The sequence below is a fragment of the Petromyzon marinus genome, assembly GCF_048934315.1.
Source record: "Petromyzon marinus isolate PM22_M1 ecotype Great Lakes invasive population chromosome 84 unlocalized genomic scaffold, UKy_Petmar_22M1.pri1.0 chr84_unloc.1, whole genome shotgun sequence".
Classification (NCBI taxonomy): domain Eukaryota; kingdom Metazoa; phylum Chordata; class Hyperoartia; order Petromyzontiformes; family Petromyzontidae; genus Petromyzon; species Petromyzon marinus.
This window is the reverse complement of record NW_027422638.1, coordinates 305,001-327,584: the sequence shown is the minus strand read 5'-3', so window position 1 is coordinate 327,584 and position 22,584 is coordinate 305,001. Positions and strand designations below refer to the sequence as shown.

The 22,584-nt window shown below is 50.9% G+C and overlaps 1 protein-coding gene across 2 annotated transcripts in view; it reads left to right on the top strand.

Annotated features, from left to right (window-relative positions):
• The window catches only part of LOC116937555 (scavenger receptor class B member 1-like), a 114,671-nt gene that overhangs the window by 65,131 nt on the left and 26,956 nt on the right, over positions 1 to 22,584 (top strand). For both annotated transcript variants that reach the window (XM_076059016.1, XM_076059017.1), the window contains exons 8-9: positions 7,569 to 7,735; positions 17,686 to 17,804. In XM_076059016.1, coding sequence (XP_075915131.1) covers positions 7,569 to 7,735; positions 17,686 to 17,804 — 286 coding nt within the window. The remainder of the gene's footprint in view (positions 1 to 7,568; positions 7,736 to 17,685; positions 17,805 to 22,584) is intronic.

Here is a 22,584-nt window from a genome sequence, read left to right as displayed (position 1 = left end):
AACACACACCTACACACACACCTACACACACACCTACACACACACACACACACCTACACACCTACACACACACCTACACACACCTACACAGACCTACACACACCTACAACAACAATAACAACCGCCATTCGCCACTAAGTGGCGGTGACGTCACCACGACGCGTGTGCCAGGCTATGTGCACCCTGAGGCCACGTGAAGTGTCGAACGCCCTCTGGCAGGAGGTCACTGGGCAGACCCAGCAGGTGCCACGGGTCGACTGACTGAGATGACTGGCTGATGCACCACCTGTGCCCCCTACTATGCCAACCTGCTGTGCTTCAGCCACCCGGCGCTCCGCTCGTTGTTGTGAGCGTCGCTCCTCCACCCTCCGTTGTTGTTGGAGGGCGACTGCCTCCAACTGCCCATTAGCATCCTTCACGAGCCTCCTCCACAGAGGCCGATCTTGACACCGCTGGTACCAGTCATTGGCAAGTCCACTCAGCTCCACGTCCTCCTGTACCACATCACTCCATCTCTTCTCTAGCCCATGCCGCGCCCGTTTAGCCCCCTCTATCCGGCCGAACAAAAGCTGTTTCGGCATGCGGTGGCTGGGCATGCGGGCTACATAACCCAGCCAACGCAGCCTTGCCTGCCGGAGGAGCTCACCGATGGGACCTTGCCCAGATATTTCAAGGATTTGTGAGCTCCTCACGCAATCCAGCCTGGTTAAACCCAGGATGGATCGTAGGCAGGCTAGCCTAAATGTTTCTAACCGGCGAAGATGTTCCATTAGTAGAGAAGGGAGGGAATGACCGTGGCCGAGAAGACCTGAAGCTTAGTGCGGAGCGACAGACCAGGTAGCTTCCACACAGCGTTACGCAACCGACGAAAAGATATTGCCGCTCGACTGATTCGGAGTGAGACCTCTGCTGTTAAACTGGAGCCGGTCATAAGCACACTGCCCAGGTATGGGAAACTCTCCACTCTCTCCACAACTGCCCCATCACCGATTGGGAGTTGTGGGGGTGGAGTGTCCGATGGTACAAAATACCCAGGCAGGTGCTTAGTTTTGGTGGGGCTGATGGTAAGGCCCCACCTCTTAGTGGCACGCTCCAGTCTCAGCAGCAGCGCCTCCAACTCCTCCTCTGAGTGAGCAGCTATTACCAAATAATCGGCATACATAACGTGGTTGAGCAATAGGGAGCCATCCCTTGACTGCACCCGGGCATCGATCAGCCTCCCATTGTATCTGTACCAGATGGAAATTCCTCTGGTACATCCATCAAATGCTTCACGGACTACGTGGTCAAAAAATATGTTAAATAATGTGGGAGCCAGAGGACATCCCTGTCGCACCCCAAGGTGTACAGGGAATGGCTCTGACTCCCGGCCACGTAGTTTTACCCGGGCCCGCTCACCATCATGAAGGTCCTTAATGATCGTGAGCAGAGGGTCAGGTACTCCAAAAGCACGAAGAACAACCCAGAGCCCAGGCCTACTGATGGTATCATAGGCCTTGACCAGGTCAATAAAGCAGAGATGTAGGTCTTGTTGGAATTCCCTACACCTCTGCTGTAGCAGACGGACGGAAAATATGGCATCTGTGCAGGACCACCCTTTCCTGAAACCGCATTGGGGCTCCGCAAGCCTCTCCTCAGCGTGCCTGGCGAGGCGATGTTCAATAATCCTTGCCAGGACCTTTCCCGGCACACTGAGGAGTGAGATACCCCTGTAGTTGTTACAGTCTGTGCGGTCCCCCTTCTTAAAGAGGGGGACCACCAGGGCATCCTTCCAATCCTGTGGAACCCGTCCAGTGGTCCAGACTGTTGTTATGATGTCATGTAGGGCAGTCTGTGCACAAACGCCACCCTCCCTCAGCATTTAGCTTGGGAGATCATCTCTGCCCGCTGCCTTTCCTGGTCTCAGACTCCGGATCGCCTTCAATACTTCCTTAACAGATGGCACTTCAGCCAGTCACTCACAGGGGGTGACTTCTTCTTCCAATATTTGAGGCACCGCAGCCTCAGCAGGGTCATCCCCACTTTGTGCCACGATGTTTTCCTGGCTGAGGGATTTTCCCTCCCCCAGGACCTCACAGAAATGCTCAGCAAATCTGCGAACCTGTTCCTGGGGGTCGGAGATTGGATCACCGTTTTTTCCCCTAATGATGGTAATTGGTGTGGCGCTGCAGGTTACTTTTTTGATGGAGTTAAATAGAGATTTGTGATCACGGGCCACTGAGGCAGACTCCATCTCCTCAGCAACCCGCGACCACCACCCATCCTTGCAGCGCCTCACGGCTCTCCGAACCTCCGAGCGAAAGGCTGCGGTAAACCTCCTCATTCTCTGACATGGGATTCTGTAGCCGATGACAGTGGGCCTGTCGCTTTTTCTCAACCATCCTGAACACCTCCTCTGTCAGCCGGGGTCTCTTGGGAGGTCTGGACCGCGTACCCAAAGCAGCCATTGCAGCTGCATGAGCCACAGTCCTAAACCTCGCCCATTCACCCTCGACATCAGGAGGAGTCGGGGACGATGCCAATCCCAGCCGCAAGCGACGATGAAATTCTCGCTTGCAACTTTCATCAGATAACTGAGACCAGGCCACTTTATGTTGGAATGGGGTCCTGGGTGTACACCCACCAACCGGAGTGGAAGAATGGCAAAGGCGCATCTTACAGATGACTAGTCGATGGTCAGAGGGCAGATCAGCTCCACGGTAGGTCCTGGTGTCAAGGACATGGGCTCGCATCCGCTGGTCCGTCACTATGTAGTGTCCAGCAGATGTTCTTGCTTGGACCCGGCATGCATCCATGATGTCGTGTGGATGCGCCGATGTCGGCGGGGGAGAGGGGGGACGATGCCAACCCCGGCCGCAGGCGATGATGAAATTCTCGCTTGCGAAATTCGTCAGCGAGCCGATGAATTTATCGACGTCGGAAAGGGGGTCACCAGCCCCTCGCACCCCTTCCAGAGCCCCCATTTAGCCCCTGTGGTGGTCACAGACGCCCCGAGGGGAATGGCCAATCGGAACTTGGCCCTCGCTCCCCACGGTACTGCCCACCACAGCGTTGTCCATCAGGCACCACGCAACGAGGAGCTAGGGGGTTGTTTTGCCGCCTACACACACACACACACAGAGACAGACAAAGGTGCCCCAGGTAGCCTCTAGCAGGGCTGTAGGGGCAAGTGCTGTGTCAGTAGCAGCACCTACACACACACAGAGACAGACAAAGGTGCCCCAGGTAGCCTCTAGCAGGGCTGTAGGGGCAAGTGCTGTTAGTAGCGAGTAGCAGCACCTACACACAAAGACACAGACAAAGGTCCCCCAGGTAGCCTCTAGTAGGGCTGTAGGGGCAAGTGCTGTGTCAGTAGCAGCACCTACACGCACACGGACAAAGGTCCCCCAGGTAGCCTCTAGCAGGGCTGTAGGGGCAAGTGCTGTGTCAGTAGCGAGTAGCAGCACCTACACACACACAGACAAAGGTACTGTGACTACACAAACACAGGTGCTGGACTACCCCCTCTCTTACCCCCCTCACCCGCTCGCACTACCCCCTCTCTCTACCCCCTCTCTCTACCCCCTCTCTCTACCCCTCTCTCTCTACCACCTCACTCTCTACCCCCCTCTCTACCCCCTCTCTCTACCCCCTCTCTCTACCCCCTCTCTCTACCACCTCTCTCTCTACCCCCTCTCTCTCTACCCCCCTCTCTACCCCCTCTCTCTCTACCCCCCTCTCTCTCTACCCCCTCTCTCTCTACCCCCTCTCTCTCTACCCCCTCTCTCTCTACCCCCTCTCTCTCTCTACCCCCTCTCTCTCTACCCCCCTCTCTCTCTCTCTACCCCCTCTCTCTCGACCCCTCTCTCTCTACCCCTCTCTCTCTACCCCCCCTCTCTCTACCCCCTCTCTCTCTCTACCCCCTCTCTCTCTACCCCCCTCTCTCCTACCTCTCTCTCTCATACCCCCTCTCTCTCTACCCCATCTCTCTCTACCCCCTCTCTCTCTACCCCCTCTCTCTCTACCCCCCTCTCTCTCTACCTCCTCTCTCTCTACCCCCTCTCTCTCTACTCCCCTCTCTCTCTACCCCCTCTCTCTCTACCCCATCTCTCTCTACCCCCTCTCTCTCTACCCCCTCTCTCTCTACCCCCTCTCTCTCTACCCCCTCTCTCTCTACCCCATCTCTCTCTACCCCCCTCTCTCTCTACCTCCTCTCTCTCTACCCCCTCTCTTCTTAACCCCCTCTCTCTCTACCCCCTCTCTCTCTCTACCCCCTCTCTCTCTACCCCCTCTCTACCCCCTCTCTCTCTATCCCCTCTCTCTCTACCCCCCTCTCTCTCTACCCCCTCTCTGTCTACCCCCTCTCTCGCTACCCCTCTCTACCTCCTCTCTCTCTACCCCCCCTCTCTCTCTCTCTACCGCCTCTCTCTCTACCTCCTCTCTCTCTAACCCCCTCTCTCTCTACCCCCTCTCTCTCTACCCCCTCTCTACCCCCTCTCTCTACCCCCTCTCTCTCTACCCCCTCTCTCTCTACCCCCTCTCTCTCTACCCCCTCTCTCTACCCCCTCTCTACCCTCTCTCTCTACCCCCTCTCTCTCTCTACCCCTCTCTCTCTACCCCCCTCTCTCTCTACCTCCCTCTCTCTCTACCCCATCTCTCTCTACCCCCTCTCTCTCTACCCCCTCTCTCTCTCTCTCTCTACCCCTCTCTCTCTACCCCCTCTCTCTCTACCCCCCCTCTCTCTCTACCCCCTCTCTCTCTACCCCCTCTCTACCCCCTCTCTCTATCCCCTCTCTCTCTCTCTACCCCCCTCTCTCTCTACCCCCCTCTCTCGCTACCCCTCTCTACCTCCTCTCTCTCTACCCCCTCTCTCTCTCTACCCCCTCTCTCTCTACCTCCTCTCTCTCTACCCCCTCTCTCTCTACCCCCTCTCTACCCCCTCTCTCTACCCCCTCTCTCTCTACCCCCTCTCTCTCTACCCCCTCTCTCTCTACCCCCTCTCTCTCTGCCCCCCTCTCTCTACCCCCTCTCTCTCTACCCCCCTCTCTCTCTACCCCCCTCTCTCTCTACCCCTCTCTCTCTACCCCCTCTCTCGCTACCCCTCTCACCTCCTCTCTCTCTACCCCTCTCTCTCTCTCTTCCGCCTCTCTCTCTACCTCCTCTCTCTCTACCCCCTCTCTCTCTACCCCCTCTCTCTCTACCCCCTCTCTACCCCCTCTCTCTACCCCTCTCTCTCTACCCCCTCTCTCTCTACCCCTCTCTCTCTACCCCCTCTCTCTACCCCCTCTCTACCCTCTCTCTCTACCCCCTCTCTCTCTCTCTACCCCCTCTCTCTCTACCCCCCTCTCTCTCTACCTCCTCTCTCTCTACCCCATCTCTCTCTACCCCCTCTCTCTCTACCCCCTCTCTCTCTCTCTACCCCTCTCTCTCTACCCCCTCTCTCTCTACCCCCCTCTCTCTCTACCCCCTCTCTCCTACCCCCTCTCTACCCCCTCTCTCTATCCCCCTCTCTCTCTCTCTACCCCCCTCTCTCTCTACCCCCCTCTCTCGCTACCCCTCTCTACCTCCTCTCTCTCTACCCCCTCTCTCTCTCTACCCCCTCTCTCTCTACCTCCTCTCTCTCTACCCCCTCTCTCTCTACCCCCTCTCTACCCCCTCTCTCTACCCCCTCTCTCTCTACCCCCTCTCTCTCTACCCCCTCTCTCTCTACCCCCTCTCTCTGCCCCCCTCTCTCTACCCCCTCTCTACCCCCCTCTCTCTCTACCCCCTCTCTCTCTACCCCCTCTCTACCCCCTCTCTCTACCCCCTTCTCTACCCCCTCTCTACCCCCTCTCTCTCTACCCCCCTCTCTCTCTACCCCCTCTCTATCCCTCTCTCTACCCCCTCTCTACCCCCTCTCTCTACCCCCTCTCTACCCCCCTCTCTCTCTCTACCCCCTCTCTCTCTACCCCCTCTCTCTGTACCCCCTCTCTCTACCCCCTCTCTCTCTACCCGCTCTCTCTCAACCCCCTCTCTCTCTACCCCCTCTTTCTCTACCCCCTCTCTACCCCCTCCCTCTCTACCCCCTCTCTCTCTACCCCCTCTCTACCCCCTCTCTCTCTACCCCCTCTCTACCCCTCTCTCTCCACCCCTTCTCTACCCCCTCTCTCTCTACCCCCTCTCTCTCTACCCCCTCTCTCTCTACCCCCTCTCTCTCTACCCCCCTCTCTCTACCCCCCTCTCTCTCTACCCCCTCTCTCTCTACCCCCTCTCTCTCTCTACCCCCTCTCTCTCTCTCTACCCCCCTCTCTCTCTACCCCCTCTTTCTCTACCCCTCTCTCTCTCTCTACCCCCCTCTCTCTCTACCCCCCTCTCTCTCTACCCCCTCTCTCTCTACCCCCTCTCTAACCCCCCTCTCTCTACCCCCCTCTCTCTCTACCCCCTCTCTCTCTACCCCCTCTCTCTGCCCCCCTCTCTCTACCCCCTCGCTACCCCCCCTCTCTCTCTACCCCCTCTCTCTCTACCCCCTCTCTACCCCCTCTCTCTACCCCCTTCTCTACCCCCTCTCTACCCCCTCTCTCTCTACCCCCTCTCTCTCTACCCTCTATCTACCCCTCTCTCTACCCCCTCTCTACCCCCTCTCTCTACCCCCTCTCTACCCCCCTCTCTCTCTCTACCCCCTCTCTCTCTACCCCCTCTCTCTACCCCCTCTCTCTGTACCCCCTCTCTCTACCCCCTCTCTCTCTACCCGCTCTCTCTCAACCCCCTCTCTCTCTACCCCCTCTTTCTCTACCCCCTCTCTACCCCCTCCCTCTCTACCCCCTCTCTCTCTACCCCCCTCTCTACCCCCTCTCTCTCTACCCCCTCTCTACCCCTCTCTCTCTACCCCTTCTCTACCCCCTCTCTCTCTACCCCCTCTCTCTCTACCCCCTCTCTCTCTACCCCCTCTCTCTCTACCCCCCTCTCTCTACCCCCCTCTCTCTCTACCCCCTCTCTCTCTACCCCCTCTCTCTCTCTACCCCCTCTCTCTCTCTCTACCCCCCTCTCTCTCTACCCCCTCTTTCTCTACCCCTCTCTCTCTCTCTACCCCCCTCTCTCTCTACCCCCCTCTCTCTCTACCCCCTCTCTCTCTACCCCCCTCTCTACCCCCCTCTCTCTCTACCCCTCCTCTCCCTCTCTACCCCTCCCCCCCCCATCCCTACCCCCTCTCTACCCCCTCTCTACCCCCTCTCTACCCCCTCTCTCTCTCTCTACCCCCTCTCTACCCTCTGTAACCCCTCTCTACCCCCTCTCTCTCTACCCCCTCTCTACCCTCTCTAACCCCTCTCTACCCCCTCTCTCTCTACCCCCTCTCTACCCCCTCTCTCTCTACCCCCTCTCTCTCTACCCCTCTCTACCCCCTCTCTACCCCCTCTCTACCCCCACCCTCTCTCTCTCTCTCTACCCCTCTCTACCCCCCCTCTCTCTCTACCCCCTCTCTACCCCCTCTCTACCCCCCTCTCTACCCCCACCCTCTCTCTCTACCCCCTCTCTACCCTCTCTCTACCCCCCCCTCTCTCTCTCCCTACCCCCTCTCTACCCCCTATCTACCCCTTCCTCTCTCCCTCCAGGTCCCTGCAGATGGACCCGGTGCACAGGGGCTGGAGTCTCGGGATCCCGGTGGTCCGCTTCATGGCGCCTGCCTGGCTCTTTGCCAACTCTACTGATCACGTGGGCAACGCCGGATTCTGTCCCTGTGGCCCATCGGGCGTACTCAACGTCAGTCGCTGTAGATACGGTGTGTGTACAAGTGTCTAAGTGTGTGTGTCTAAGTGTCTAAGTGTGTGTCTAAGTGTGTGTCTAAGTGTCTCTGTGTGGGTCTACGTGTGTCTCTGTGTGTCTGTGAGTCTCTGTGTGTCTCTGTGTGTGTCTAAGTGTGTGTCTAAGTGTCTAAGTGTGTGTCTAAGTGTGTGTCTAAGTGTGTGTCTAAGTGTGTGTCTCTGTGTGCGCCTGCCTGGCTCTTTGCCAACTCCACTGATCACGTGGGCAACGCCGGGTTCTGTCCCTGTGGCCCATCGGGCGTACTCAACGTCAGTCGCTGTAGATACGGTGTGTGTCTAACTGTGTGTGTCTAAGTGTGTGTCTAAGTGTCTAAGTGTCTAAGTGTGTGTCTAAGTGTCTAAGTGTGTGTGTCTAAGTGTGAGTCTAAGTGTGTGTCTAAGTGTGTGTCTAAGTGTCTAAGTGTGTGTACAAGTGTTTAAGTGTGAGTCTAAATGTCTAAGTGTGAGTCTAAGTGTGTGTCTAAGTGTCTAAGTGTGTGTCTAAGTGTCTAAGTGTGTGTCTAAGTGTCTAAGTGTGTGTCTAAGTGTGTCTAAGTGTAGCGGGGTTCTGTCCCTGTGGCCCATCGGGCGTACTCAACGTCAGTCGCTGTAGATACGGTGTGTGTACAAGTGTCTAAGTGTGTGTGTCTAAGTGTGTGTCTAACTGTCTAAGTGTGTGTCTTAGTGTCTAAGTGTGTGTACAAGTGTTTAAGTGTGAGTCTAAATGTCTAAGTGTGAGTCTAAGTGTGTGTCTAAGTGTCTAAGTGTGTGTCTAAGTGTCTAAGTGTGTCTAAGTGTAGCGGGGTTCTGTCCCTGTGGCCCATCGGGCGTACTCAACGTCAGTCGCTGTAGATACGGTGTGTGTCTAACTGTGTGTGTCTAAGTGTCTAAGTGTCTAAGTGTGTGTGTACAAGTGTCTAAGTGTGTGTCTAAGTGTCTAAGTGTGTGTCTAAGTGTGTGTCTAAGTGTGTGTCTAAGTGTCTAAGTGTGTGTCTCTGTGTGTGTCTCTGTGTGTGTCTAAGTGTGTGTACAAGTGTCTAAGTGTCTAAGTGTGTGTCTAAGTGTGTGTCTAAGTGTGTGTCTCTGTGTGTGTCTAAGTGTGTGTCTAAGTGTCTAAGTGTGTGTCTAAGTGTGTGTCTAAGTGTGTGTCTAAGTGTGTGTCTCTGTGTGTGTCTAAGTGTGTGTACAAGTGTCTAAGTGTGTGTCTAAGTGTGTGTGTACAAGTGTCTAAGTGTGTGTCTAAGTGTGTGTGTCTAACTGTCTAAGTGTGTGTCTAAGTGTGTGTCTAAGTGTGTGTCTAAGTGTGTGTCTCTGTGTGTGTCTAAGTGTGTGTACAAGTGTCTAAGTGTGTGTCTAAGTGTGTGTGTACAAGTGTCTAAGTGTGTGTCTAATTGTGTGTGTGTCTAACTGTCTAAGTATGTGTCTAAGTGTGTGTCTAAGTGTGTGTCTAAGTGTGTGTCTAAGTGTCTAAGTGTGTGTCTAACTGTGTGTGTCTAAGTGTCTAAGTGTCTAAGTGTGTGTGTACAAGTGTCTAAGTGTGTGTCTAAGTGTCTAAGTGTGTGTCTAAGTGTGTGTCTAAGTGTGTGTCTAAGTGTCTAAGTGTGTGTCTCTGTGTGTGTCTCTGTGTGTGTCTAAGTGTGTGTACAAGTGTCTAAGTGTCTAAATGTGTGTCTAAGTGTGTGTCTAAGTGTGTGTCTCTGTGTGTGTCTAAGTGTGTGTCTAAGTGTCTAAGTGTGTGTCTAAGTGTGTGTCTAAGTGTGTGTCTAAGTGTGTGTCTCTGTGTGTGTCTAAGTGTGTGTACAAGTGTCTAAGTGTGTGTCTAAGTGTGTGTGTACAAGTGTCTAAGTGTGTGTCTAAGTGTGTGTGTCTAACTGTCTAAGTGTGTGTCTAAGTGTGTGTCTAAGTGTGTGTCTAAGTGTGTGTCTAAGTGTCTAAGTGTGTGTCTAACTGTGTGTGTCTAAGTGTCTAAGTGTCTAAGTGTGTGTGTACAAGTGTCTAAGTGTGTGTCTAAGTGTCTAAGTGTGTGTCTAAGTGTGTGTCTAAGTGTCTAAGTGTGTGTCTCTGTGTGTGTCTCTGTGTGTGTCTAAGTGTGTGTACAAGTGTCTAAGTGTCTAAGTGTGTGTCTAAGTGTGTGTCTAAGTGTGTGTCTCTGTGTGTGTCTAAGTGTGTGTCTAAGTGTCTAAGTGTGTGTCTAAGTGTGTGTCTAAGTGTGTGTCTCTGTGTGTGTCTAAGTGTGTGTACAAGTGTCTAAGTGTGTGTCTAAGTGTGTGTGTACAAGTGTCTAAGTGTGTGTCTAAGTGTGTGTGTCTAACTGTCTAAGTGTGTGTCTAAGTGTGTGTCTAAGTGTGTGTCTAAGTGTCTAAGTGTGTGTCTAAGTGTGTGTCTAAGTGTCTAAGTGTGTGTCTAAGTGTGTGTCTAAGTGTCTCTGTGTGTGTCTTAGTGTCTAAGTGTGTGTCTCTGTGTGTGTCTAACTGTGTGTGTCTAAGTGTCTAAGTGTGTGTGTCTAAGTGTGTGTCTAAGTGTCTAAAGTGTGTGTCTAAGTGTGTGTCTAAGTGTGTGTCTAAGTGTCTAAGTGTGTGTCTAAGTGTGTGTCTAAGTGTCTAAGTGTGTGTCTAAGTGTGTGTCTAAGTGTCTCTGTGTGTGTCTTAGTGTCTAAGTGTGTGTCTAACTGTGTGTGTCTAAGTGTCTAAGTGTGTGTCTAAGTGTGTGTGTACAAGTGTCTAAGTGTCTAAGTGTGTGTCTAAGTGTGTGTCTAACTGTCTAAGTGTGTGTCTAAGTGTGTGTGTACAAGTGTCTAAGTGTGTGTCTAAGTGTGTGTGTACAAGTGTCTAAGTGTGTGTCTAAGTGTGTGTGTGTCTAACTGTCTAAGTGTGTGTCTAAGTGTGTGTCTAAGTGTGTGTCTAAGTGTGTGTCTAAGTGTCTAAGTGTGTGTCTAAGTGTGTGTCTAAGTGTCTAAGTGTGTGTCTAAGTATGTGTCTAAGTGTCTCTGTGTGTGTCTTAGTGTCTAAGTGTGTGTCTCTGTGTGTGTCTAACTGTGTGTGTCTAAGTGTCTAAGTGTGTGTGTCTAAGTGTGTGTCTAAGTGTCTAAAGTGTGTGTCTAAGTGTGTGTCTAAGTGTGTGTCTAAGTGTCTAAGTGTGTGTCTAAGTGTGTGTCTAAGTGTCTAAGTGTGTGTCTAAGTGTGTGTGTCTAAGTGTCTCTGTGTGTGTCTTAGTGTCTAAGTGTGTGTCTAACTGTGTGTGTCTAAGTGTCTAAGTGTGTGTCTAAGTGTGTGTGTACAAGTGTCTAAGTGTCTAAGTGTGTGTCTAAGTGTGTGTCTAACTGTCTAAGTGTATGTCTAAGTGTGTGTGTACAAGTGTCTAAGTGTGTGTCTAAGTGTGTGTGTACAAGTGTCTAAGTGTGTGTCTAAGTGTGTGTGTCTAACTGTCTAAGTGTGTGTCTAAGTGTGTGTCTAAGTGTGTGTCTAAGTGTGTGTCTAAGTGTCTAAGTGTGTGTCTAAGTGTGTGTCTAAGTGTCTAAGTGTGTGTCTAAGTGTGTGTCTAAGTGTCTCTGTGTGTGTCTTAGTGTCTAAGTGTGTGTCTCTGTGTGTGTCTAACTGTGTGTGTCTAAGTGTCTAAGTGTGTGTGTCTAAGTGTGTGTCTAAGTGTCTAAAGTGTGTGTCTAAGTGTGTGTCTAAGTGTGTGTCTAAGTGTCTAAGTGTGTGTCTAAGTGTGTGTCTAAGTGTCTAAGTGTGTGTCTAAGTGTGTGTCTAAGTGTCTCTGTGTGTGTCTTAGTGTCTAAGTGTGTGTCTAACTGTGTGTGTCTAAGTGTCTAAGTGTGTGTCTAAGTGTGTGTGTACAAGTGTCTAAGTGTCTAAGTGTGTGTCTAAGTGTGTGTCTAACTGTCTAAGTGTGTGTCTAAGTGTGTGTGTACAAGTGTCTAAGTGTGTGTCTAAGTGTGTGTGTACAAGTGTCTAAGTGTGTGTCTAAGTGTGTGTGTCTAACTGTCTAAGTGTGTGTCTAAGTGTGTGTCTAAGTGTGTGTCTAAGTGTGTGTCTAAGTGTCTAAGTGTGTGTCTAAGTGTGTGTCTAAGTGTCTAAGTGTGTGTCTAAGTGTGTGTCTAAGTGTCTCTGTGTGTGTCTTAGTGTCTAAGTGTGTGTCTGTGTGTGTGTCTAACTGTGTGTGTCTAAGTGTCTAAGTGTGTGTGTCTAAGTGTGTGTCTAAGTGTCTAAAGTGTGTGTCTAAGTGTGTGTCTAAGTGTGTGTCTAAGTGTCTAAGTGTGTGTCTAAGTGTGTGTCTAAGTGTCTAAGTGTGTGTCTAAGTGTGTGTCTAAGTGTCTCTGTGTGTGTCTTAGTGTCTAAGTGTGTGTCTAACTGTGTGTGTCTAAGTGTCTAAGTGTGTGTCTAAGTGTGTGTGTACAAGTGTCTAAGTGTCTAAGTGTGTGTCTAAGTGTGTGTCTAACTGTCTAAGTGTATGTCTAAGTGTGTGTGTACAAGTGTCTAAGTGTGTGTCTAAGTGTGTGTGTACAAGTGTCTAAGTGTGTGTCTAAGTGTGTGTGTCTAACTGTCTAAGTGTGTGTCTAAGTGTGTGTGTCTAAGTGTGTGTCTAAGTGTCTAAGTGTGTGTCTAAGTGTGTGTCTAAGTGTCTAAGTGTGTGTCTAAGTGTGTGTCTAAGTGTCTCTGTGTGTGTCTTAGTGTCTTAGTGTGTGTCTCTGTGTGTGTCTAACTGTGTGTGTCTAAGTGTCTAAGTGTGTGTGTCTAAGTGTGTGTCTAAGTGTCTAAAGTGTGTGTCTAAGTGTGTGTCTAAGTGTGTGTCTAAGTGTCTAAGTGTGTGTCTAAGTGTGTGTCTAAGTGTGTGTCTAAGTGTGTGTCTAAGTGTGTGTCTAAGTGTCTCTGTGTGTGTCTTAGTGTCTAAGTGTGTGTCTCTGTGTGTGTCTACCTGTGTGTGTCTAAGTGTCTAAGTGTGTGTGTCTAAGTGTGTGTCTAAGTGTCTAAGTGTGTGTCTAAGTGTGTGTCTAAGTGTGTGTCTAAGTGTCTAAGTGTGTGTCTAAGTGTGTGTCTAAGTGTCTAAGTGTGTGTCTAAGTGTGTGTCTAAGTGTCTCTGTGTGTGTCTTAGTGTCTAAGTGTGTGTCTCTGTGTGTGTCTAACTGTGTGTGTCTAAGTGTCTAAGTGTGTGTCTAAGTGTGTGTCTAAGTGTCTAAGTGTGTGTCTAAGTGTGTGTCTAAGTGTCTCTGTGTGTGTCTTAGTGTCTAAGTGTGTGTCTCTGTGTGTGTCTAACTGTGTGTGTCTAAGTGTCTAAGTGTGTGTGTCTAAGTGTGTGTCTAAATGTGTGTCTAAGTGTGTGTCTAAGTGTCTAAGTGTGTGTCTAAGTGTCTAAGTGTGTGTACAAGTGTGTGTGTCTAAGTGTGTGTGTCTAAGTGTCTAAGTGTGTGTACAAGTGTGTGTGTCTAAGTGTGTGTGTACAAGTGTCTAAGTGTGTGTCTAAGTGTGTGTACAAGTGTCTAAGTGTCTAAGTGTGTGTCTAAGTGTCTAAGTGTGTGTCTAAGTGTGTGTCTAAGTGTCTAAGTGTCTAAGTGTGTGTACAAGTGTCTAAGTGTCTAAGTGTCTAAGTGTGTGTACAAGTGTCTAAGTGTGTGTCTAACTGTGTGTGTCTAAGTGTCTAAGTGTGTGTCTAAGTGTGTGTCTAAGTGTGTGTGTCTAAGTATGTGTGTCTAAGTGTGTGTACAAGTGTCTAAGTGTCTAAGTGTCTAAGTGTGTGTACAAGTGTCTAAGTGTCTAAGTGTCTAAGTGTGTGTACAAGTGTCTAAGTGTGTGTCTAACTGTGTGTGTCTAAGTGTCTAATTGTGTGTCTAAGTGTGTGTCTAAGTGTGTGTCTAAGTGTGTGTCTAAGTGTGTGTACAAGTGTCTAAGTGTGTGTCTTAGTGTCTAAGTGTGTGTCTAAGTGTCTAAGTGTGTGTGTCTAAGTGTGTCTAAGTGTAGCGGGGTTCTGTCCCTGTGGGCCATCGGGGGTACTCAACGTCAGTCGCTGTAGATACGGTGTGTGTACAAGTGTCTAAGTGTGTGTGTCTAAGTGTGTGTCTAACTGTCTAAGTGTGTGTCTTAGTGTCTAAGTGTGTGTCTAATTGTGTGTGTCTAAGTGCCTAAGTGTGTGTCTAAGTGTGTGTATAAGTGTGTGTCTAAGTGTGTGTGTGTGTCTAAGTGTGTGTCTAAGTGTGTGTCTAAGTGTGTGTCTAAGTGTGTGGCTAAGTGTGTGTCTAAGTGTGTGTCTAAGTGTGTGTCTAAGTGTCTAAGTGTGTGTCTAAGTGTCTAAGTGTGTGTCTAAGTGTGTGTCTAAGTGTGTGTTTAAGTGTGTGTCTAAGTGTGTGTCTAAGTGTCTAAGTGTCTAAGTGTGTGTCTAAGTGTCTAAGTGTGTGTCTAAGTGTGTGTCTAAGTGTGTGTCTAAGTGTCTAAGTGTCTAAGTGTGTGTCTCTGTGTGTGTCTCTGTGTGTGTCTAAGTGTGTGTCTAAGTGTCTAAGTGTCTAAGTGTGTGTCTAAGTGTCTCTGTGTGGGTCTAAGTGTGTGTACAAGTGTCTAAGTGTGTGTCTAAATGTCTAAGTGTGTGTCTCTGTGTGTGTCTAAGTGTGTGTCTAAGTGTCTAATTGTGTGTCTAAGTGTGTGTCTAAGTGTCTAAGTGTCTAAGTGTGTCTCTAAGTGTCTACGTGTGTGTCTAAGTGTGTGTCTAAGTGTGTGTCTAAGTGTGTGTCTAAGTGTCTCTGTGTGGGTCTAAGTGTGTGTCTAAGTGTGTGTCTAAGTGTCTAAGTGTCTAAGTGTGTGTCTAAGTGTGTGTGTCTAAGTGTGTGTCTAAGTGTGTGTCTAAGTGTGTGTCTAAGTGTGTGTCTAAGTGTCTAAGTGTCTAAGTGTGTGTCTAAGTGTCTAAGTGTGTGTCTAAGTGTGTGTCTAAGTGTGTGTGTCTAAGTGTGTGTCTAAGTGTGTGTCTAAGTGTGTGTCTAAGTGTCTAAGTGTCTAAGTGTGTGTCTAAGTGTGTGTCTAAGTGTGTGTCTAAGTGTGTAAGTGTGTGTCTAAGTGTGTGTCTAAGTGTGTGTCTAAGTGTCTAAGTGTGTGTCTAAGTGTGTGTCTAAGTGTATAAGTGTGTGTCTAAGTGTCTAAGTGTCTAAGTGTGTGTCTAAGTGTGTGTCTAAGTGTGTGTCTAAGTGTCTAAGTGTGTGTCTAAGTGTGTGTCTAAGTGTGTGTCTAAGTGTCTAAGTGTGTGTCTAAGTGTCTAAGTGTGTGTCTAAGTGTGTGTCTAAGTGTGTCTAACTGTGTGTCTAAGTGTCTACAAGTGTCTAAGTTTGTGTCTAAGTGTGTGTCTAAGTGTCTAAGTGTGTGTCTAAGTGTGTGTCTAAGTGTCTCTGTGTGGGTCTAAGTGTGTCTCTGTGTGTCTGTGAGTCTCTGTGTGTCTCTGTGTGTCTCTGTGTGTGTCTAAGTGTGTGTCTAAGTGTCTAAGTGTCTCTGTGTGTGTCTCTGTGTGTCTAAGTGTATCTCTGTGTGTCTCTGTGTGTCTCTGTGTGTGTCTAAGTGTGTGTCTAAGTGTCTAAGTGTCTCTGTGTGTGTCTCTGTGTGTCTAAGTGTCTCTCTGTGAGGTCTCTGTGTGTCTCTGTGTGTGTCTCTGTGTGTGTCTCTGTGTGTGTCTCTGTGTGTGTCTCTGTGTGTGTCTAAGTGTCTAAATGTAGCGGGGTTCTGTCCCTGTGGGCCTTCGGGGGTACTCAACGTCAGTCGCTGTAGATACGGTGTGTGTACAAGTGTCTAAGTGTCTAAGTGTGTGTCTAAGTGTGTGTCTAAGTGTGTGTCTAAGTGTCTCTGTGTGGGTCTACGTGTGTCTATGTGTGTCTGTGAGTCTCTGTGTGTCTCTGTGTGGGTTTAAGTGTGTGTCTAAGTGTCTAAGTGTGTGTCTAAGTGTCTAAGTGTGTGTCTAATTGTGTGTCTAAGTGTCTAAGTGTGTGTCTAAGTGTGTGTCTAAGTGTGTGTCTAAGTGTTTGTCTAAGTGTCTAAGTGTGTGTCTAAGTGTCTAAGTGTGTGTCTAAGTGTGTGTCTAAGTGTGTGTCTAAGTGTCTCTGTGTGTCTAAGTGTCTCTGTGTGAGTCTAAGTGTGTCTAAGTGTGTCTCTGTGTGTCTCTGTGTGTCTAAGTGTCTCTGTGTGAGTCTAAGTGTGTCTAAGTGTGTCTCTGTGTGTCTAAGTGTGTCTAAGTGTGTCTCTGTGTGTGTCTAAGTGTGTCTAAGTGTGTGTCTGTGTGTATCTGTGTGTGTCTAAGTGTGTCTCTGTGTGTGTCTCTATGTGTCTATGTGTGTCTAAGTGTGTCTCTATATGTGTCTCACTGTCTCTGTGTGTGTCTCTCTGTGTGTCTCTGTGTGTGTCCCTGTGTGTCTGTGTGTCTCTGTGTGTGTCTCTGTGTGTCTCTCTGCGTGTGTGTCTGTGTGTCTAAGTGTGTCTCTATGTGCCTCTGTGTCTAAGTGTGTCTCTCTGTGTCTCTCTCCCTGTATCTGTCTCACTCTCTCTGTCTCTCTGTCTGTCTCCCTGTCTCTCTCCCTGTCTCTCTGTCTCTCTGTCTCTCTCCCTGTCTCTCTTTCTCTCTGTCTCTCTCTGTCTCTCTCTCTGTCTCTCTCCCTGTCTCTCTCACTCTCTGTCTCTCTGTCCCTCTCCCTGTCTCTCTCTCTGTCTCTCTGTCTCTCTGTCTCTCTCCCTGTCTCTCTTTCTCTCTGTCTCTCTCACTCTCTGTCTCTCTGTCTCTCTCCCTGTCTCTCTCTCTGTCTCTCTCTGTCTCCCTGTCTGTCACTCTGTCTCTCTGTCTCTCTGTCTCTCTCACTCTCTCTCTGTCTCCCTGTCTGTCTCCCTGTCTGTCTCCCTCTCTGTCTCTCTCTCTCTGTCTCCCTGTCTGTCTCCCTGTCTGTCTCTCTCTGTCTCTCTCCCTGTCTCTCTCCCTGTCTCTCTCCCTGTCTCTCTGTCTCTCTCCCTGTCTGTCTCTCCGTCTCTCTGTCTCTCTCACTCTCTCTGTCTCTCTTTGTCTCTCTGTCTCTCTCCCTGTCTCACTCCCTCTGTCTCCATGTCTATCTCCCTGTCTCTTTCTCTGTCTCTCTCTTTCTCTCTGTCTCTCTGTCTCCCTGTCTCTCTCACTCTCTCTCTGTCTCCCTGTCTCTCTCTGTCTCTCTCCCTGTCTCCCTGTCTGTCTCTCTGTCTCCCTGTCTCTCTGTCTCCCTGTCTCTCTGTCTCTCTCACTCTCTCTCTCTCCCTGTCTGTCTCTCTGTCTCCCTGTCTCTCTCTTTCTCCCTGTCTCTCTGTCTCTCTGTCTCTCTCCCTGTCTCTCTCTCCCTGTCTCACTCTCTCTGTCTCCCTGTCTCTTTGTCTCTCTGTCTCCCTGTCTCTCTCACTCTCTCTCCCTGTCTCCCTGTCTCTCTCTGTCTCTCTCTGTCTCTTTCTCCCTGTCTCTCTGTCTCCCTGTCTCTCTCCCTGTCTCTCTCCCTGTCTGTCTCTCTCTCTCCCTGTCTCTCTCCCTCTCTGTCTCCCCGTCTCTCTGTCTCTCTCTCTCTCTCTCTGTCTCCCTGTCTCTCTCCCTGTCTCTCTCCCTGTCTTTCTCTCACTCTCCCTGTCTCTCTCCCTCTCTGTCTCCCCGTCTCTCTGTCTCTCTCTCTGTCTCCCTGTCTCTCTCCCTGTCTCTCTCCCTGTCTGTCTCTCTCTCTCTCCCTGTCTCTCTCCCTCTCTGTCTCCCCGTCTCTCTGTCTCTCTCTCTGTCTCCCTGTCTCTCTCCCTGTCTCTCTCCCTGTCTGTCTCTCTCTCTCCCTGTCTCTCTCCCTCTCTGTCTCCCCGTCTCTCTGTCTCTCTCTCCCTGTCTGTCTCTCTGTCTCCCTGTCTCTCTCACTCTCTCTCTCTGTCTGTCTCTCTCTGTCTCCCTGTCTCTCTCTCTGTCTCCACGTCTCCCACAGACTCGTCAGCCTTCATTTCCCATCCCCACTTCTACAACGGAGACGCGAGTCTCAGAGACGCTGTGACGGGGTTGGAACCCCGCGCTGACCTGCACGAAATGTTTATTGACCTTCACCCGGTATGACCTCCCCCCACGCACACAAAGACACAGACAAAGGTGGCCCCAGGTAGCCTCTAGCAGGGCTGTGGGGGCAGGCTCGGAACGTAGCGATAACCACTACACCACCGTTCCCCACACATACAGGCGCTCACTCACTCACTCAGCCACTCACTCACTCAGCAACACAGCCACTCACTCACTCAGCCACTCACTCAGCCACTCACTCAGCAACACACTCACTCAGCAACACAGTCACTCACTCATCCACTCACTCACTCAGCCACTCACTCACTCAGCAACACACTCACTCACTCAGCCACTCACTCACTCAGCCACTCACTCACTCAGCCACTCACTCAGCCACTCACTCACTCAGTCACTCACTCACTCAGCCACTCACTCACTCAGCCACTCACTCAGCCACTCACTCACTCAGTCACTCACTCACTCAGCCACTCACTCACTCAGCCACTCACTCACTCACTCAGCCACTCACTCACTCAGCCACTCACTCACTCACTCAGCCACTCATTCACTCACTCAGCCACTCACTCACTCAGCCACTCACTCACTCAGCCACTCACTCAGCCACTCACTCACTCAGTCACTCACTCACTCAGCCACTCACTCACTCAGCCACTCACTCACTCACTCAGCCACTCACTCACTCACTCAGCCACTCACTCACTCACTCAGCCACTCACTCACTCGCTCAACCACTCATTCACTCAGCCACTCACTCATTCAGCCACTCACTCAACTACTCAGCAACTCACTCACTCAGCCACTTATTCACTCAGCCACTCACTCACCCACTCACTCAACCACTCACTCACTCAGCCACTCATTCACTCACTCAGCCACTCACTCAGCCACTCACTCACTCAGCAACACACTCACTCAGCCACTCACTCACTCAGCCACTCACTCACTCACTCAGCCACTCACTCACTCACTCAGCCACTCACTCACTCGCTCAACCACTCATTCACTCAGCCACTCACTCATTCAGCCACTCACTCAACTACTCAGCCACTCACTCACTCAGCCACTCACTCACCCACTCACTCAACCACTCACTCACTCAGCCACTCATTCACTCACTCACTCAGCCACTCACTCAGCCACTCACTCAGCCACTCACTCACTCAGCCACTCACTCAACTACTCAGCCACTCACTCACTCAGCCACTCATTCACTCAGCCACTCATTCACTCAGCCACTCACTCACCCACTCACTCAACCACTCACTCACTCACTCAGCCACTCATTCACTCAGCCACTCACTCACCCACTCACTCAACCACTCACTCACTCACTCAACCACTCACTCACTCAGCCACTCACTCACTCACTCAGCCACTCACTCACTCAGCCACTCACTCACTCAGCCACTCACTCACCCACCCACTCACCCTCCCACCCACATGCGCACGCATTAGCGGGCGGTCACCAATCATAAACTCATTAGCGGCTTTGTGGTGTGTGTGGTGTGTGTGTGGTGTGTGTGTGGTGTGTGTGGTGTGTGGTGTATGTGTGGTGTGTGTGTGTGTGGTGTGTGTGGTGTGTGTGTGTGTGGTGTGTGTGTAGTGTGTGGTGTGTGTGGTGTGTGTGTGTGGTGTGTGTGTGGTGTGTGTGTGTGATGTGTGTGTGTGGTGTGTGTGTGGTGTGTGTGGTGTGTGTGTGGTGTGTGTGTTGTGTGGTGTGTGTGATGTGTGGTGTGTGATGTGTGTGTGTGGTGTGTGTGGTGTGTGTGTGGTGTGGTGTGTGTGGTGTGTGTGATGTGTGTGTGTGGTGTGTGTGGTGTGTGTGATGTGTGTGTGGTGTGTGTGGTGTGTGTGTGTGTGGTGTGTGTGTGGTGTGTGGTGTGTGTGTGTGGTTTGTGTGGTGTGTGTGGTGTGTGTGGTGTGTGTGGTGTGTAGTGTGGTGTGTGGTGGTGTGTAGTGTGGTGGTGTGTGTGGTGTGTGTGTGTGGTGTGTGTGGTGTGTGTGGTGTGTGTGGTGTGTGTGGTGTGTGTGTGTGGTGTGTGTGGTGTGTGTGGTGTGTGTGGTGTGTGTGTGGTGTGTGTGGTGTGTGTGTGTGGTGTGTGTGGTGTGTGTGGTGTGTGTGTGGTGTGTGTGTGGTGTGTGTGTGTGGTGTGTGGTGTGTGTGTGTGGTTTGTGTGTGTGTGGTGTGTGTGGTGTGTGTGTGGTGTGTGTGTGGTGTGTGTGTGGTGTGTGTGGTGTGTGTGGTGTGTGGTGTGTGTGTGTGGTGTGTGTGGTGTGTGGGTGGTGTGTGTGGTGTGTGTGGTGTGTGTGTGTGTGGTGTGTGTGGTGTGTGTGGTGTGTGGTGTGTGTGTGTGGTGTGTGTGTGTGGTGTGTGTGTGGTGTGTGTGTGGTGTGTGTGTGGTGTGTGTGTGGTGTGTGTGTGTGTGGTGTGTGTGGTGTGTGTGGTGTGTGTGGTGTGTGGTGTGTGTGTGGTGTGTGTGTGGTGTGTGTGTGGTGTGTGTGTGGTGTGTGTGTGGTGTGTGTGGTGTGTGTTGTGTGTGGTGTGTGTGTGGTGTGTGTGTGGTGTGTGTGTGGTGTGTGTGGTGTGTGTGTGTGGTGTGTGTGGTGTGTGTGGTGTGTGTGGTGTGTGTGTGTGTGGTGTGTGTGGTGTGTGTGGTGTGTGGTGTGTGTGTGGTGTGTGTGGTGTGTGTGGTGTGTGTGTGTGGTGTGTGTGTGGTGTGTATGGTGTGTGTGGTGTGTGTGTGTGGTGTGTGTGGTGTGTGTGGTGTGTGTGGTGTGTGTGTGTGGTGTGTGTGTGGTGTGTGTGGTGTGTGTGTGTGGTGTGTGTGGTGTGTGTGTGGTGTGTGTGGTGTGTATGGTGTGTGTGGTGTGTGTGTGGTGTGTGTGGTGTGTGTGTGGTGTGTGGTGTGTGTGGTGTGTGGTGTGTGTGTGTGGTGTGTGTGGTGTGTGTGTGTGGTGTGTGTGGTGTGTGTGGTGTGTATGTGGTGTGTGTGTGGTGTGTGTGTGTGTGGTGTGTATGTGGTGTGTGTGTGTGGTGTGTGTGGTGTGTGTGGTGTGTGTGTGGTGTGTGGTGTGTGTGTGTGGTGTGTGTGTGGTGTGTATAGTGTGTGTGTGTGGTGTGTGTGTGGTGTGTGTGTGGTGTGTCCCCGCGTTTTTGTTGAGTTCAAAGCCTTCTCCGCTGTTGTCTAACAAGAAGGGAGTGGGGATGGCCAGAGAGAGAGAGATAACACTTCTATTGATTGTAACGGCTTGCACAACTTGTCTGTGAGCGTGTGTGTGTCTGTGCATCTATACATTTTGCACCGAGTTAAAATTGGCCAACGATTGCCTGACATTGCATTTCCCATTGATCTGCACGCGCGCCGATGCCAAAAAGTGGGTTAAATAATGAGTAAAACCACGCACACACACACACAGAAACAGACTTTTGACTCTGAACGCTGATGTCCCTCGAGGGAGGCGGAACGTCGTGATTAACACTGAGCCCTGTGGGAGCCTTAGTCTGGCTCTGTGAGTCTCAGTGATTAACACTGAACCCAGTGGGAGCCTTAGTCTGGCTCTGTGAGCCTCAGTGATTAACACTGAACCCTGTGGGAGCCTTAGTCTGGCTCTGTGAGTCTCAGTGATTAACACTGAACCCTGTGGGAGCCTTAGTCTGGCTCTGTGAGCCTCAGTGATTAACACTGAACCCTACGTGAGGGAGCCTTAGTGTGGCTCTGTGAGCCTTAGTGATTAACACTGAACCCTGTGGGAGTCTCAGTGATTAACACTGAACCCTGTGGGAGTCTCAGGGATTAACACTGAACCCTGTGGGAGCCTCAGTGATTAACACTGAACCCTATGGGAGTCTCAGTGATTAACACTGAACCCTGTGGGAGTCTCAGTGATTAACACTGAACCCTGTGGGAGTCTCAGTGATTAACACTGAACGCTGTGGGAGTCTCAGTGATTAACACTGAACCCTGTGGGAGTCTCAGTGATTAACACTGAACCCTGTGGGAGTCTCAGTGATTAACACTGAACCCTGTGGGAGTCTCAGTGGCTAACACTGAACCCTGTGGGAGTCTCAGTGATTAACACTGAACGCTGTGGGAGCCTCAGTGATTAACACTGAACCCTATGGGAGTCTCAGTGATTAACACTGAACCCTGTGGGAGTCTCAGTGATTAACACTGAACCCTGTGGGAGTCTCAGAGATTAACACTGAACCCTGTGGGAGTCTCAGAGATTAACACTTAACCCTGTGGAAGTCTCAGTGATTAACACTGAACCCTGTGGGAGTCTCAGTGATTAACACTGAACCCTGTGGGAGTCTCAGTGATTAACAATGAACCCTGTGGGAGTCTCAGTGATTAACACTGAACCCTGTGGGAGTCTCAGTGATTAACACTGAACCCTGTGGGAGCCTCAGTGATTAACACTGAACCCTGTGGGAGCCTCAGTGATTAACACTGAACCCTGTGGGAGCCTCAGTGATTAACACTGAGCCATGTGGGAGTCTCAGTGATTAACACTGAACCCTGTGGGAGCCTCAGTGATTAACACTAAGCCCTGTGGGAGCCTCAGTCTGGCTCTGTGAGCCTCAGTGATTAACACTGAACCCTAAGTGAGAGAGCCTTAGTCTGGCTCTGTGAGTTTCAGTGATTAACACTGAACCCTGTGGGAGCCTTAGTCTGGCTCTGTGAGTCTCAGTGATTAACACTGAACCCTATGGGAGCCTTAGTCTGGCTCTGTGAGTCTCAGTGATTAACACTGAACCCTATGGGAGCCTTAGTCTGGCTCTGTGAGCCTCAGTGATTAACACTGAACC